This window comes from Chlorocebus sabaeus, chromosome 12, assembly GCF_047675955.1.
Source record: "Chlorocebus sabaeus isolate Y175 chromosome 12, mChlSab1.0.hap1, whole genome shotgun sequence".
Classification (NCBI taxonomy): domain Eukaryota; kingdom Metazoa; phylum Chordata; class Mammalia; order Primates; family Cercopithecidae; genus Chlorocebus; species Chlorocebus sabaeus.
In genome coordinates, this window is record NC_132915.1 from 103,168,188 (window position 1) to 103,185,363 (window position 17,176).

At 52.6% G+C, this 17,176-nt stretch overlaps 1 protein-coding gene across 5 annotated transcripts in view; it reads right to left on the minus strand.

Moving 5' to 3' along the window:
- The window catches only part of SH2D3C (SH2 domain containing 3C), a 42,155-nt gene that overhangs the window by 21,511 nt on the left and 3,468 nt on the right, over positions 1–17,176 (minus strand). For 2 of the 5 annotated variants that reach the window (XM_073021944.1, XM_037994167.2), the window contains exons 2-3: positions 14,998–15,475; positions 2,224–2,263 (exon numbers count right to left, since the gene is read on the minus strand). In XM_073021944.1, coding sequence (XP_072878045.1) covers positions 2,224–2,263; positions 14,998–15,475 — 518 coding nt within the window. Of the gene's footprint in view, positions 1–2,223; positions 2,264–2,378; positions 2,401–2,751; positions 3,051–11,825; positions 12,005–14,997; positions 15,476–17,176 lie in introns of those variants that run through there. The other 3 variants (XM_008006143.3, XM_073021945.1, XM_073021946.1) reach the window with 3 other exon arrangements.

Consider the following 17,176-nt stretch of genomic DNA (forward strand, 5'->3'; position numbering starts at 1 on the left):
AGTAGCTGGGATTACAGGCATGTGCCACCACGTCTGGCTAATTTTTGTATTTCTAGTAGAGACGGGATTTCGCCATGTTGGCCAGCCTGGTCTCAAACTGCTGACCTCAGGTGATCTGCCCGCCTCGGCCTCCCTAAGTGCTGGGATTACAGGCATGAGCCACTGCGCCTAGCCTGAGCCACTGCGCCTGGCACATCTTGCTTTGACGGGACTAAAATTTGGATCTGCTAGGCGTGGTCACTCATGTTTGTATTCCGAGCACTTTGGGAGACTGAGGCAGGAAGATCACTTGAGGCCAGGCATTTGAGACCAGCCTGGGCAACATAGTGAGACCCCATCTTTAAAAAAAATTTTTTTTTTTTGGCTGGGCGTGGTGGCTCACGCCTGTAAGCCCAGCACTTTAGGAGGCCAAGGCAGGCAGATCATGAGGTCAGTAAATCGAGACCATCCTGGCTAACACGGTGAAACTCCGTCTCTACTAAAAATACAAAAAACTAGCTGGGTGTGGTGGCGGGCGCCTGTAGTCCCAGCTACTCGGGAGGCTGAGGCAGGAGAATGGTGTGAACCTGGGAGGTAGAGCTTTCAGTGAGCTGAGATCACGCCACCATGCTCCAGCCTGGGCGACAGTGTGAGACTCCGTCTCTTTAAATTAGCAGTGGCACACACATGTAGTCCCAGGGACTTAGGAGGCTAAGGTGGGAGGATTGCTTGAGCCCAGGAGCACAAGGCTGCAGTGAGAGACAGAGAGATCCCATCTCTTAAAAAATAATAATAAAAATAATAGTTGGATCTGATGGATTGCAAAAATCAAGCGCAAAGCACTGTATGATTCTTCCGTGGGTCCCACCTGGACCAGGAGCCCTTTGAATTCAGGGCCTGGTGCTCCTTGCCCTCTGCCTATTCTCAGTACTCGGCACAGGGCCTTGCTCAGGGTGGGGGCTCCTGGGGGTAGAAGGCCAAGGGCTTTGGCTATAGTCCTGGCATCAAACTCGGGGTGTAATCCCAGTTCTTCCTCATAATATCAGGTTGGTGCAAAAGTAACTGTGGTTTTCACCATTAAAAGTATGCGGGATAGGGGGCTAGGGGAAGGAGAGCATTAAGAAAAATACCTAATGTAGAGCATGGCTTGATGGGTGCAGCCAACTATCATGGCACGTGTATACCTATGTAACAAACCTGTATGTTCTGCACATGAACATGTTACCCCAGAACTTACAGTATAAAAAAAAAAAAGAAAAAAAAAGTAATGTGACCCAGGGCAAGTCACTGCACTTCTCTGGACCTCAAGTTTCCCATCCGTAAATGGGCACCAGGCGGCTCTCCCTACCCAGTGATGAGGGAGAGAATCAAAGATCTCTCATGTAAAGAATGCCTCTCCTCCAGTGTCTAGCAGCCAGCACAGGGTCTGCACACAGTAGGCACTCAATATGTTATTTATGATTATGATTATTACTATCATTGTTATTTCAAAACTGCATTTGCTTTTTTTTTCCCAGGCTGGAGTGCAGTGGCGCAATCTCAGCTCACTACAACCTCTGCCTCCTGGGTTCAAGCAATTCTCCTGCCTCAGCTTCCTGAGTAGCTGGGATGACAGGCATGCACCACCATATCTGGCTAATTTTTTGTATTTTTAGTAGACAAAGGGTTTCACCATGTTGGCCAGACTGGTCCTGAGCTCCTGACCTTAGGTGATCCACCCGCCTTGGCCTCCCAAAGTGCTGGGATTACAAGCGTGAGCCACCGTGCTCTGCCAAAACCTCATTTCAGTGTTCCCAGTGCCCAGGATAAATTAAGCTTTGGATAAATCTGAGCTGTGCCCATTATCTGTGATAAAGAACTGAGTCATCCTCTCCTGCTCCCTGCTCCCAGAGACAGCACACAGTAGGTGCACAAAGATTGGGTGGGATTGGAAGGCTGCATCCTTTACACAGAGACACTGTTGGGGACCCATCCAGCTGGCAAGTGGGTGGGGTCAGATGATATCAAATGCTGGGATGCCCTGAGTTTGGGGCCAGGAGAGAATAATGGCTGGTGTAGGAAGAAGGTGCGGAGAATGAAACTGGATCCAAATGCTGCCTCGACTCCAAGAACCTCCCCTCCTGGGAATACACAGTGAGGTCTGGCTCCTAACAAGGCTTGAGGAAGGGCTCTGCCCACCCGTAATGGAACAGGCTCTGAGACCTTCAGTGTCCTCTGACCAACCCCTGGCCCAGCCCCTCCTACCTTCACATAGTCGCCGCCAGCCTCCGGCTCTCCAGCAGCCCTGGAAGGAGAGGAGACAAGTGAGCATCCCCAGCCCTGCTTGGCTCCCCAGATGCCAGTCTCTTGCCTGCCTGCCTGGGGCCAGCACCTGGCCCTTGGGACCCCAGCAGGCTTACCCTGAAGGCAGGAGGGGGCACTTATCCGCTGGCCTGGCTCCTCCACTTTCCAGCTGTGCACCCCTAGGCAAGTCCCTTCACCTCTCTGAGCCTGCATTTCGTATCTGTAAATCAGGAATAATGACAGTCTCTGCCTAATGACTTTGACTGGAGGACTCAGGGCTTAATGAACGTTACCTGCTTATTATGGAGCCTGCTTCCCGAACCACTGTCTTCACTGGACTACGGACACTATGCTTCCCTGGATTTCTTCTTCTCTCTGCCTTCCCCACCCCCTCCTCCCACACCACCCCCTCCTCCCACACCACCCCCATCATCCCTGACTCTAAACCCTGGAGGGCCCCAGGCTGGGGATCAGCCCCTGTCCTCCTACCCTGAGCTCACTTTCTAGGGTAGAGTGACCTAGTCACGGCCACTGCCAAGCACACTGCGGAGCCAATGCCGGTGCTAGAGGGCTGCGGAATTGACTCCGCCCCCAGGGAGGAGAGCCTGGAGAGGCCAGAGGCCAGAGGTGGCTATTTTTCCTTCCTTCCTCCTGAGAGCCACCATGAACCACTCCCCCCACTGCACTGCCTTAAATGCTACCCCTACCCTCAGGCAGCCTGGACCTGCCCCTCCATCCCCAGACTTGGAAACCCAACTACCTCCTGGACGCCTCCCCTTGGATATCTGAAGGCTATCTCCAACTTGTATCCAAAGCAGAACTGTGGCTCCTCCCCGCCCCCTCCCCATCGTCCCCGGCTCAGCTGATGTCAGTTTCCTCTTTCCTGCCACTTTGGCCAAAAACCATATGGTCCTTTGTGCCCCCTCTCTTCCATTCAGCTCCACACCCAGTCCACCAGGAAATCCTGCCACTCCACCATCAGAATCTTCTCCGCATGTCCACCCCGTCCCCAGAGTGGGGCCACCCTCGTGTCTCCGGTGGAGCAGAGGAGCCTTCCCTCGGGCTCCGTGTCCATTCTCACCCACAGTCAGCTTCTGCCCCGAGATCAGAAGGCGCCCAAGCTTACAACCTAAGCAGATCATGGCACACACACCATCCTCAGCCTTTCAGCGGCTCCCATCTCTAGAAGAACAAAATCTAAACTCCTCTCTGTGGCCGTGCAATTTATCATCCAAACCAGAACTTTTCTTCCTTTGCAAGAGTAAAGAGGGTACCACGATTATGCCAGAAAAACAGGCAAAAATTGGCTCATCTGTTTCCTAACCCACAAGGCCCTGTGTGGCCTGCTGGTACCCAACGGCCACCCCACCAACCCTCCAGCCTGTCTCCCTTGCACCTCCTGTCCCTTCTTCTGCCTCTGCCCCACCCTCCTTGGCAACTTGTTCCGGCCACAGGGCCTTCACACTTGCTGTTCCCTCTGCCTGGAATGCTCTTCCCCAAGGGCTTCATGAAGCTTGTCCCTCCTCCCTCTTTATTCAGGGCTTTGCTTAATGTCACCTCTTTGGAGAAACCTTCCCTGACCTCCCCACCTCGAATAGTCCCTCGTTCCTTCACTCTGTGTTCCCAATCCTACTTTATTTTCAATTTCTGCAATTTCTGTCTGAAATGGCCACTTTATATTTAATTGCTGACTTAATTATCTGATGCCCTTATGAAAGTGTTGACTTTGTCTAATTCACCATTGAGACCCAGTCCCCAACAGAGGGCCTGCAGGAGCTCAAGAAATATTGCTTAAAGAAAAATTAGCCGGGTGTGGCAGCAAACGCCTATAATCCTGGTTACTTGGGACGCTGTGGCAAGAGAATCACTTGAACCCAAGAAGAAGAGGTTGAAAGAAAGCAATATTGCTTAAAGGAATGTATGAATAGTAAACAATGTTAATTGTTAATCGCTGTCATCATTAATTTTGTTAGGCTGGGCCCAGGTTCTCTGGCTAAGAAAGGTCTCAGTCTTCCTATCTGCAAAATGGGGAGGGGAGGTCAAATATTGGACCTCCTCCTCAAATACAGGAGCTTCATATTTAAAAAAAAAAAAAAAAAAAAAAAGGAAGCCGAGATAAAAAATAAAATTGTGGGTTCCCCCAATCCTAAGGCCAAAAGCTCCTCCTCCTTGAGACGTTGTCTGATAGCCCTCCCTGTTCTAACATTCTAGGGTTCTTCATCGCTAATCTTCTCTCCTAAAAAGCCCTAGCTGGTATCTAACCACAGTCCCTCAAGCTACAGCCCAGCAACAGTAGGCTTTTGGGCTCTCTCTGTCCAGCAGCAGTGGAGCGAGCTAGAGTAGGCACCCCTCCCCCACCCACCTCCGCCCACTCTTCCCGGGTGAGGCGTCCCATCCCAACATTTCCTGCTATTCAGGCCCGGAAATCCTCCCACTGCTGGGAACATATTGGCCAGGACACTGGATCAACCCAGCGCTTCCTCCTGCTTCCTGTACTTCCCCTTGGGCTCTGGAACAGGGGTAGAGCCTTGGAGACAGGGTGCCTGCACAAGAGATCGGGTCTGACTAGGGTGGCCAGAGCCTATAGAGATGCTCAGGGCAGAGGCCCAGGTCAGGGAAGCTGAGGCTCTGGGGCCACTCTTCCACCCCATGGCCTCACCATGGAGTGGCGCTACAACGCTCTGACATGTCCAAGACACAATGACCATGCCCAGTTACGATCTGCTACCATCACTTGCCTGGACTATCACCACCACCTCCCCCTGGCCTCCCTGCCTCCATCTGTGTCCCTGCGACCTATTCTCCCCGCACAGCAGCCACAGCAGTACTGTTCAAATGCAAGTCAGATCACAGCTTTCCTCTGCTCCAACCCACTTGCGTGGCCCCCAGCTTCACTTACAGTAAGAGCCAAGGTCTTGGAAATAGCCTTGCACACTGACCTCATGGCCCACGACATTCCTCCTCACCTGTGCTGCTCCATCTCCCCCGCCCCACCTCAGGGTCTTTGCACTTCCTATTCCCGCTGCCTGGAATATTTTCCTCCAGACATCCCCTGGGTTCCCTCCCTCCTGCTCTTGGCTGTTGTTGTTGTTGAGACGGAGTCTCACTCCATCGCCCAGGCTGGAGTGCAGTGGCGTGATCTTGGCTGACTGCAACCTCCACCTCCCGTGTCCAAGCAATTCTCCTGCCTCAGCCTCCCAAGTAGGTGGGATTACAGGTGACCACCACCACACCAGGCTAATTTTTTGTATTTTTGGCAGAGACGGGGTTTCACCATGTTGGCCAGGTTGGTCTTGAACTCCTGATCTCAGGTGATCTGCCTGCCTCAGCCTCCCCAAAAGTGCTGGGATTACAGGCATGAGCCACCATGTCTGGCCCTTCAGTTCTTTTTTTTTTTTTTTTTTTTTTTTTGAGAGACAGAGTCTCGCTCTATCATTTAGGCTGGGATGCAGTGGTGAGATCATGGCCACCATAGCCTCGACCTCCTGGCTGGAGCGATCCTCCCATCTCAGCCTCCCAAAGTGTTGGGATTACAGGTGTGAGTGACCACACCCAGCCCCTCCTTCAGTTCTTCACTAAAATGTCCCCTTCTCAGCAAGGCCTTCTGGCCACCCTTTCTGAAAGTGTGATCTTCCCCAACTCCCACATTCCCTTCCCTGCTTAATTTTGCCCTGACCCCTCATCTGACTTAGCACACATTTCCTCTCATGTAATGACTAGCTCCTCTCACTACAATGTCAGCCCCACGAGGACAAGGGTTTATGTTTCTGTCTAGACAATGTTAGGAACCATCAGGAACTTAGTAAATATATTTTTTTGAATGAATGAATGAATGAATGAATGAGTAAATGAGTGTCACAGCAGCCCCCTGCAGCCCCGAGGACAAAGTCTAGTCCTCCTGGCTGGGCCATCTGTGACCCAGCCTCTGCTGGTCAAATCCCTTCTCTCTCTTCTCCCTTCCTTGCACTCTGGCCTTCTCAAATTTCCTCCAAAGAGCTCGACCCCCTGCAGCCTCAGGGCCTTTGTACGTGCTGTTCCCTCTGCCTGGAATGTCCTCTCTCCCTTTTGGCTAGGGTTGGTCATTCCTATGCAGCCTTCAGAGTTCAGTTTGCTTGGGGATTTCTAGAAAACTCTCCCTCCCATTGTAATGATCAAATCCAGGAATCAAACCATCCATTTGTAAAACTCAGCTCCACTAATTAATTCCTTTATTCCTCATTTTACAAACCTAAAAGAGACTTCTCCTGCCGTATTAGTGGTGAAATCAATTAATAAATAATAGTGACAATTGAGCTAAATCAGTCCCATTAATCATCAGCATTAATTATTTAAATAACCAACCCCTTTCACTGCCTGTATTAACTGATTTGTTCTGATAACTGATACCACTTACTGCATACATTAGCTTAATTAATTGGATTAATGAGCAGTAATTAAAGCCCATTATCCTTCTTTTCCCCCAATGCATGTTTAAATCTAAGCTTTACCTTCAGGGCCTTCATCCTGGGCCAGAAGGAAGGATGACATTCCCCCAGAGGCCCTGTAGGAGAAGGGGTGGGGAGAGGCTGCCATCCTGCCCCACCCTGGCCCTCTTTCATGATAGTTGCCTGGTCCTCTGCAGAGGCCGGTCTGCTCTCTGTCCCTGTCTGTTCCCTTGGGCCTTGAGGCCTGGACATATGTCCTCAAGTGGAGACCTCCCCAAGCTCTGCCACCTGCCTCTCAGCTTTTCCACTGCCCCCGATCCCTGGCTCCCTGCCTTCCCTCTCTGAAGCTCAACTTTCTCATCTGTAAAGTGGACACAGTATAACTATCTCCCCAGAAGGGCATGAGAAGGAGGGGTGCAAGTTCCCTGGCCCATGTGGGGCTCCTCTTGCTGTCCCAGCCTCTACCCACGAAGATCGGCCACCCTCCCACCCTGCCCCTCCTGGGGGGCTGGGCTGAAGTTGCTTTCCTCCCCTTTTTTTTTTTTTTTTTTTTTGAGATGGAGTCTTGCTTTGTTGCCCAGGAGTGCAGTGTCATGATCTCGGCTCACTGCAACTTCCGCCTCCCGGGTTCAAATGATTCTCTTGCCTCAGCCTCCTAAGTAGCTGAGACTACAAGTGCGTGCCACCATGCCCGGCCAGTTTTTGTATTTTTAGTAGAGATGGGGTTTCACCACGTTGGCTGGGCTTGTCTTGAACTCCTGACCTCAGGTGATCCACCTGCCTTGGCCTCCCAAAGTGCTGGGGTTACAGGTGTGAGCCCTGTGCCCAGCCTCTTTCCTTCCTTCACGCCCATCTTCACTCACCCACTGCAGAGAAGCAACAGGCACCTGCCCGCTCTGAGCTTCTCAGTCCTTAAAGGCCCTGGGCAAAGAGAGCTGGGTGGAAAGCCCCATCTCGCCCAGGATACCAGCCATGGGGCCTGTGGGATTCCCTGCCGGGACGATTCTTGGCTTTAGTCCTGCCCCACTCCCCAAGATGGGCCACTATTGTGTCCAGCACATCCTGCTCCCTCTCCACCGTCTGGAGCCCTCAGTCTTCCTGAGCAGGCTGGGGTGTCCAGCAGGAGCTCAGGACGGGCGACAGCCCTGTGAGGAGAAGGCCATTCTTCCCAGGGCGGAGCTGAGGATGCTGGGCCCTGAGAGCTGCCACCTGAGTCTCAAAACCTGCCAAAGAAGAGAGTGAAAACAAAAGGCATCTACTGAGTGCTGGCGGCTGATGGAATGCCTGTGATCTCGAAGCCCCATTTTACAGCGGAGAAAACTGAAGCTTGTAACTTGACCCAGGGCATGCAGCTGCTCAGACTAGAACCAGTTGGCCTGATGTCTAATTTTCTGCTCTGTTCCTTACATGGGTGGACCCTCCCCCCCCCCCCAGATATTGGGAACCATTTCTGGGTGGAGAGGAGGAGAAGCTAGAGAGGGAAGGCAAAGAAACAGACAAACAAAAAAATAACATTTCAACCAGAGCCCAGAACCAATGTCAGGAAGAGGAAATGGGGTGGAGCCTGAGCGGGCCCTCAGCTGAGAGGTAGGAAGTGGCGTGGCTCTGGGCAAGTCCCTCTCATCGGGCCTCAGTTTCCCCTTCTACAGCATGAGTAGCTCCTATTTACTGGTACTTACTTGGGCCAAGCCCAGAATAAATGCTTTACCTGACATATCCCATCCTCACAGTGACTCTATGAAGCAGCTGCTGTCATTGTCCCCAATTTACTGATGGGGAAACTAAGGCTCAGAGAGGAAAAGGGACTTGCTCAAGGTCACACAGTCAGTGGGCCTCTGAGCTACTGCTGTACCTGACCCCTATCCTCCCCAGCCCTCACCCCACACAGGTCCAGCAGCCTGCAACAGGGTCCCCTGAGGGTTTGAGGGGATGTGGATCCAGCTAGGGGTCGGGGGAACAGCCCATCCTTCCCAAACCAGCCCAGTTCCCACAGCCCAAGGCATCCGGGGGTCTCAAGGACTGTGAGAAAGTCTCCACAGGAAATGAGAGCCAGGAGCAGCTGGGCCCCTTCGGAAGACAAGGACCAGCCTCCCAGAGCTTGAAGAGGCTGCACAGACGGGGCCCACCACGACCCCCTCCCCTGGTGGGTAATCGCTACCAGATGCCCGGCAGCTGACGTCACCCTGCAGGGCCGAGAGGGTCGTGGGACTCTGGGGAGAGTTGGGAATTCTTGGACCAGAATCAACATTCCAAAAGGAAATGGGGTGGGGGGTGGGGGAGTATCCTGGCCTGTTTTCAGTGCCTGGCACCAGGTCTGTGGCAGGGGCAACACAGGGTACCCCTGGTTCTCAAGTCTCCGTTTCCTTCCAAACAGCCCCTTGGGAGTGAGGGTCGGAGCTTGGATCTCCGGGTGGGAGGCAAAGGACACTCAGAGGAGGCACTAAAAAGCGACACAGAACAGCAATCAGATTATCCTAAAAGTTCGAGGCTGCCACAAGCTATGATCGAGCCACTGCACTCCAGCCTAGGCAACAGAATGAGACCCTGTCTCAAAAAAATATCAAACACAGAAATGATCCTCCTAAAAAAAGGTCTTTTAAAAACATAAGTCACAGTGGAGCCTGTCGCTGTTCAAGGCCAGCAATGGTTCCCGTTTTGCTCAGAGCCAAAGTCAGGTCCTCGCTGGGCCCTTCCAGGCCCTATGTTATCTGTGCCCATTTCCATCTCAGCCTCCCAAACCACCTCTCCCTGTCTTCCCCACCTTGCTCTGCCCCAGCCACACTGGTCTCTGCTGTTCCCCAAACTTGCCACCTCAGGGCCTTTATACTTGCTGTTCCCTGGGCCTGGTGTGCTCCTTCCCAGACAGCAAGAGGGTCTGTCCCTTCGTCTCCTTTGTTCAAATGTCACTTCCTCACTGAGCCTTTCTTTCTGGTTAACCTTCTTAAATTGGCACCGCCAGCCACTCCCTGCTTTCGCCAAACAATTCTAGAGCGGATTTTAAATTTTCTCGATAAGTCTTTTCTCTTCTAGTCAACCACAGAACTCATTTATCTTGTCTATCATCTGTCTCCCCTGCCCTGGAATGGGGACTCCCTGAGGGCAGGGTTTTGTCTGCCATGCTCACCGCTATCTCCCAGAACCTAAAACAGTGTCTGAGGCATAGCTGTACCTCAGTCAATATGAAAATGAATATCATTCCAACTCAACTGACTGCATCACCTCAAGCAAGTTATTAGCCTCACAAAAATCTCAATGTCTTCATCTGCAAAATGGGTTCCTTTCCAGGGGGTCATGGGAAGTCATTTGAAATAATGGTAGAAAAAGCCGGCTGGGCACAGTGGCTCACGCCTATAATCCCAGCATTTTGGGAGGCAGAGGCGGGCAGATCACCTGAGGTCAGGAGTTCGAGATCAGCCTGACTAACATGGAGAAACTCCGTCTCTACTAAAAATACAAAAAAAAAAAAAAAAAAAAAAAATTAGCCAGGCGTAGTGGCACATGCCTGTAATCCCAGCTACTCGGGAGGCTGAGGCAGGAGAAATACTTGAACCCAGGAGGCGGAGGTTGCAGAGAGCCGAGATCACGCCATTGCACTCCAGCCTGGACAACAAGAGTGAAACTCCATCTCAAATAAATAAATAAATAAATAAAATAAAATAAAATAAAATAAAAAGCTTTGAGATTTTTACTTGCAGGAGGGGAAATGTGACCTAGTGGTTAAGAGCTTGGGCTTAGGAGCTGAAGCTCTTAAGCTTCAGGTGTCAGGCCTGACACCCAATTTCTCTGTGACCCCAGGAGAGTCCCTTCCCCTCTCTGAGCCTCAGTCTCCTCACTGGCAAAATGGAGCAAGTAGAGGCTCCCACCTCACAGGCCCCATGAGCTAGACAACACCTGTCAGGTGCTCGCTTGTTGTCAGCTGGTGATCATGCCTGGCGGGACCCTCGCCTGACAATTCCAGTGTGGGTGGGCATGGGGTAGGGAGTGCTGGGGCTTCCTGTCCCTCTCCAGGCTTCTGCTTCCTCCTCTGTAAGACGGATTGAGGAGCGAGAGTGCCTCTCTGGGACCTGCAGAAGACTGAGGGTCCTTGGGAGGTAGGAGGCAGGCTAGGCTGGTGCTTTCCTTTTTTTTGAGAGGGGAGCTAAAGGTCCCTCCTCCCTCCTTCCTCTTCATCCCCATGATCTCAGCAGGGAAGAGGACACCAGGAAACCCCTGCAGTCTCACCTTTTCCCCTTCCTTCCTCCTGCTCCAGGTGCACCCTGCCTCCCCAGGGGTGGGGGAGGGATACTGTCTCCCCAGCTTAGGCCTGGGACAGCCTCCTCTAGACACTCAGGAACAGGGCCCCCGAACTTGCTCAATGGCAATTCCCTAATGTCCTCCTCCTCAAACTGGATGGATCCTCAGAGACCATCTCAGGCCCATCTGAACTACTGGGGAGACTGAGGACCAGAGTGGGGCAGGGCTAGTCTGAGATCTCACGGACCAGGCCTCTCCCCCAACTCCAGGGCACAGGGCTGAGGTTCAGGGACTTCTGGAAGGAATGTTCAACCGTGAGCCACCAGTGCAGATGGAGCACTGGGTCCCGGGGCACCAGAAGGGGGCTCAATCTGGTCTGCTAACCCCATCCTCCCCGGGACACTCCAGATGCTGGAGGGAAAGAGTCTCCATTTCCTTGGTCAGCTCCTGGCTAAGCATGATGCCAGAAGCACTGCTAGGCCCACCAGGGCTCTGTCCACAGAGCAAGAAGGCTTGGGCTGGGTCCTGGACTTGCCATTCTCAGCGGCCCTAGCCCTGCTGGAGAGGGATGTGTTGCCCAGGTGTTAAAAGCATGGGCCAGGAAGCTGGGATTAAACCCTGATTCTGACGCTCACCGGCTGTGTCAAATTCGGCAGGCAAGTCTTTCTTTCCTCATCTATAAAATGGGGGTGATAATAGTACCTCTCTCCTGGAGCTGTTGTGTAGAGTAGATAAGCAGATGCCTGACCTGCAGTGATAAAATTACACCCAAAGAAAGCTGGCTTAGAAAAGTCCCTGATGCTAACCCCACCCCCAAATTTGTCAGTTGCCCCAGGGGTGCAGATTTCCTCCTTCGACCTCTCCTGCTCCCCGCCGGCCCTCCTCAGGCCCAGCTCGGTCACTCACCCTCGGGACCCCAGCGCGGGGCACCTTCGGCCCACAGCAGTCATGCTTCCCCCGCTGTCGCCGCCTGCAGCCCGGGGACCTCCTAAGCTCAGCGGCTCTCGCCTTTCTCAGGCCACGGGGCTGCGGAGTTCAGTGCCGGATTCCGGGGGCGGAGACTGACCTGTAGACCACGCCCCCAGACACGCCCCTGCGCTCCTTGCCTGGCCCCGCTCCACCGCCCACTCCACAGGCAGTGAAGGACGCTACCCGCCTCGGACACGGCTCTCCGCCTCCGGTCTCGCTCCGCCTCCGGTCTCGCTCCGCCCCCTCCCCATCAGTCCGTGTTGGGAAGGCCGCGCCCCCTAGCACACCCCTCCGCCTCGCCCGCCAGGCACCGAAGCTCGCTTCCCCAACAGCTCTCCGCGCAGCCTGGGTTAGGACACGCCCCTATACACGCCCTCAACTCCGCCTCGCCTCGCCCCACCCCGCCCCGCTCCGCTCCCGCGAAACTCGGCTTCCCTGAGTGGGAGGGGCCAGGCTCCTGGTGCAGTCTCATACCTTGGGGTGCCTTAGAACGCCCCGGGACCCATCATCAAGCCCTCTCCCCTACATACAATCCTTGGTCCTCTATTCCCGAATGAGGGCGAATGTAGGAGGGGATGGCAGAAGGCAGCCAGGGATGGTGGAAAAACATGAGTTCTATTAATCGTAAATATAGCGTTCCCATTTACTGAGTGCAGCATGCCAGCCACTGTGTTGGGATTTTACAGGTATGTTATTCTTGAATCCTCACCACAACCCGACCAGGTAGGTGCTATTGTTATGTCCATTTATCAGATGAGAAACTGAAGCTCCAAGAGAGGAGCAGATTTGTCCACTCATGCAGCCAGTAAGAGGCAGAATCTGGACTGGATTCACTCTACCCCTTTACATGGTCCTCTTCGCTGATCAGGGGTCTAGGCAATTACAGCTCAGAGACAGAGGCTGTGCTTGGTGTCTCAGGGAAAAGCTGCTCAAGAAAGTTACCAGAAAAAGAAAGAAAGAAAAAGGTCCCAGAACTGGCCCTACAATTACTTTTGCTCAGCTGGCTTTTGATTTATTTTTTTTTGAGTTGGAGTCTCACTCTGTCACCCAGGCTGGAGTGCAATGGCGCCATCTTGGCTCACTGCAACCTCTGCCTCCCAGGTTCAGGCAATTCTCCTGCCTCAGCTTCCCGAGTAGCTGGGATTACAGGTGCGTGCCACCACGCCCGGCTAATTTTTGTATTTTTAGTAGAGATAGGGTTACACCATGTTGGTCGGGTTGGTCTCTTTGGCCAGGCTGGTCTCAAACTCCTGACCTCGTGATCTGCCTACCTCGGCCACCCAAAGTGTTGGGATTACAGGCGTGAGCCACTGTGCCTGGCCAGCTGACTTTTTTTCTTTATTTCGACAGGCACATGTGACTGGTGTGGTTGATACAAAGGTTTTTTGTTGTTGTTGTTGTTGTTGTTGTTGTTTTTTGAGACAGAGTCTCGCTCTCTCGCCCAGGCTGGAGTGCAGTGGCACGATGTCGGCTCACTGCAAGCACCGCCTCCTGGTCCCACGCCATTCTCCTGCCTCAGCCTCCCGAGTAGCTGGGACCACAGGCGCCCGCCACCACACCCGGCTAATTTTTTGTATTTTTAGTAGAGACGGGGTTTCACCGTGTTAGCCAGGATGGTCTCGATCTCCTGACCTTGTGATCTGCCCGCCTCAGCCTCCCAAAGTGCTGGGATTACAGGCGTGAGCCACCGCGCCCAGCGATACAAAGGTTCTAAGGATTGAAAAGTTAGGGACGCCTTTGGCTGGGATAGAGGGGTCTCCAGGGATGTGAAAGACATGGCCCTAGGGTTGAGAAGGTGGTGAGTCCAATGTGGTACATAAGTGTGCAGCCTCTGGAGGCAAGCAGATTCCTGCTCAAATCCCAGCTCTGCGTAACCTTGGTTGAGTCTCAGTTTCCCAATCTGTAAATGGGGCTAATAATTGAATCTTTTTTTTTTTTTCCGAGAGTGAGTCTTGCTCTGTGGCCGAGTCTGGAGCACAGTGGCATGATCTCGGCTCACTGCAACCTCCACCTCCCGAGTTCAAGCAATTCTCATGCCTCCACCTCCCTAGTAACTGGGATTACAGGCACATGCCACCATGTCTTGCTAGTTTTTGTATTTTTAGTAGAGATAGGGTTTCACCATGTTGGCCAGGCTGGTCTCAAACTCCTAGCCTCTCAAAATACTGGGATTACAGGCATGAGACACTGCACCCAGCCTTAATGACTGAATCTTCTACTGAGTTTTCAGGGAGATATTTGTGCTGATACCCGGTAAAAATGCTTACTAAATGGGAGCTATTGTCCTGTTATCACAATTTGTATTTTTGCATGAACTCAACTCACCCTATAACCAAACTAAGCTAACAAATGGTTTTCTAGACTAGGTGAAGGTATTGTCCAGCAAAACTAATGGTGATGATTTGGGTGAGGGGGTTCAGGGCAGGGGTCTAATGACTGGGTTTAGGATCCATCCAGCAGCTGAGGGCCCGTGCTAGAGGCTGACTGGGGCTTTGGAGGCAGGGGGGTCTCGGTTCACATGCTGGCTTTGTCATTAGCAAATGTGCACCCTGACTGAGGCAGATGACATCACTATGTGAATCTCAGCTTCCTCATCTGTCCTATGGAAACAGTAACAGTCTCGCCTTGCCAGTCTTATTTTGCTAATTACAAGTAAAGGGTTTATCACAGTGCCTGGTCTACAGTAAGCACCTGGTCAATGTGTAGGTTTTTTTCTTTTTAACCCAGATGTGTACTGGGTTTAAAAGAAGCCCAGGCGCGGTGGCTCATGCCTGTAATCCCAGCACTTTGGGAGGCCAAGGCGGGCAGATCACCTGAGGTCAGGAGTTCGAGGCCAGCCTGGCCAACATGGTGAAACCCTGTCTCTACTTAAAATACAAAAATTAGCCGGGCGTGGTGACTGGCGCCTGCGGTCCCAGCTGCTCAGGGGGCTGAGGCAGGAGAATCGTTTGAACCGGGGAGGCAGAGGTTGCAGTGAGCCAGGATCATGCCACTACACTCCAGCCTGAGAGACAGAGCAACACTCTGTGTCAAAAAGAAAAAAAGAAAAAAAAAGAAAAAAAAAACAGAAGCCATCCCTGCAGGTCCCAACCAGTCCCTAGGCACCTACCTTTCTGAGTGCACGTCCCTGGGAGGTCTCTCCTCTTCTGTGTCTCCTGTGGGGACCTCGGGCTTTCTGATGGGGTCTACCTCCACTGCTGAAGGGTTGGGTTCCATTGCTGGGATGTCCTCTAGAGGGCCATTGGCCTTCACCATCACCTCCTTGGCTGCCTCCAAGCCTGGGGGGTCGGGTACACCTCGGGGTACCAGGTTGGGCTTGGGACCCACCTCCTGGGCCTGCCGGACAGCCTGTGAGTTCTGTGCTTTCTTGATGCTGGGGCGAGGCATGGTGCCCATGTGGCTGTACATGTCACTGGAGCGGGCATAGGCTGGGGGACTCTTGGGCACCGTCACCATGTCATCCTGCGTGGCTTCAAAGGTGTCAGGCTCCAAATGGGACTGCCTACTGATGGGAGCTAAGGATCGTCTCAGAGTGAAGGACCGAGGGAGGTTGGAGAGACTCCCAAAGCCCTTGAACTTGAAGAACTCTAGCAGAGGGGAAGGGAAGGAAAAGAAGGTAATCACAATGTCAACATCAGTAATAATAATGAACAATTCCTGCAGTTTCACTCGGTGAGGGGCTAAAGAGGGCTGGGGGCTTCCTGGACACCCCTTCTAATTGTTAACACACCCCTGGAAGTGGTATAAGATGGGAGCTTTGGGATCACATAGTCCTGGACTTAAATTCCTGCTCTTTCACATCCTAGCTGTGTGACCTTAGGCAAGTCACTTGACCTCTCTGAGCTGAACCTCATTCTCCACATCAGTAAAATAGAGATTCCAACACATACCTCCTAGGGCAATGTGAGAATTAAAGAAAAGCTTAGGCCAGGCATGGTGGCTCATGCCTGTAATCCCAGCACTTTGGGAGGCTGATGCGGGTGGATCACCTGAGGTCAGGAGTTCGAGACCAGCCTGGACAACATAGCAAGACCCTGTCTCTACAAAAAATAAAAAAGTAAGGCCGGGTGCCGTGGTTCATGCCTGTGATCCCAGCACTTTGGGAGGCTGAGGTGGGTGGATCACCTGAGGTCAGGAGTTTGAGACCAGCCCGGTCAACATGGTGAAAACCTGTCTGTACTAAAAATACAAAAGTTAGCCAGGCATGGTGGTGCATGTCTGTAATCTCAGCTACTTGGGAGGCTAAGGCAGGATAATTGCCTGAACCCTAGAGGTGGAGGTTGCAGTGAGCCGAGATTACACCATTGCACTCCAACCTGGGCGACAAGAGCAAGACTCCATCTCTAAATAAATAAATAAATAAATAAAGTTAGCTGGATGTGCTGGTGTGTGCCTGTAATCCCAGCTAGTTGGGAGGCTGAGGCAGGAGGATGGCTTAAGCCCAGGAGTTCAAGATTGCCGTGCACTATGATGGCACCACTGCACTCCAGTCTGGGCGACAGAGCAAGAACCTGTCTCTAATAGTAATAATTATTTATGTATTTATTATTTTTTCTTTTGAGACAGGGTCTCGCTCTGTCACCCAGGCTGGAGTGCAGTGGTGCAATCTTGGCTCACTGCAACCTCCACTTCCTGGGTTAAAGCGATTCTCCTGCCTCAGCCTCCCGAGTAGCTGGGATTACAGGCACGTGCCACCACACCCGGCTGATTTTTGTACTTTTAGTAGAGACAAGGTTTCACCATGTTGGCCAGGCTGGTCTCAAACTCCTGACCTCAAGGGATCCACCCACCTCAGCCTCCAAAAGTGTTGGGATTACAGGGGTGAGCCACCGCGCCCGGCCACTGATAATAATAATTTTAAAATTTCTGAAAATGATTCTGCATCTGCAAACATGTGCTGCATGAATTCTCAGCATAACTCGGTGACACAGTTTAATTCCCATTTTCCAGATGTGAAAATTGAGATTCAGAGCAGTGTGATGAACTGAGGTCACGCTGCTGGTAGGTGGAGCAGGTATTCGTGTTTTGTGCTCGTATCGGGGGTTGGGGCGTGTTCCAGCCAGCCTCTGTGCACCTGGGGTGGGGGTGAAATGAGGAGGGGGTTGTTGCGAGCCTGAGGGTCGCACTGTCTGTGGTTCTCTCCTTCCTGTCAGCTGAGCCCAGTTCCAGACTCAAGAGGAACGGCTGGGGTGATACCATCTCCTGGTTTCCACAGGGGTGCATGTGAGTTCCCTACCCCTGCCCTCAGCTGTGGGACTGTCCCTTCTCACAGCCACCACCAACTGACT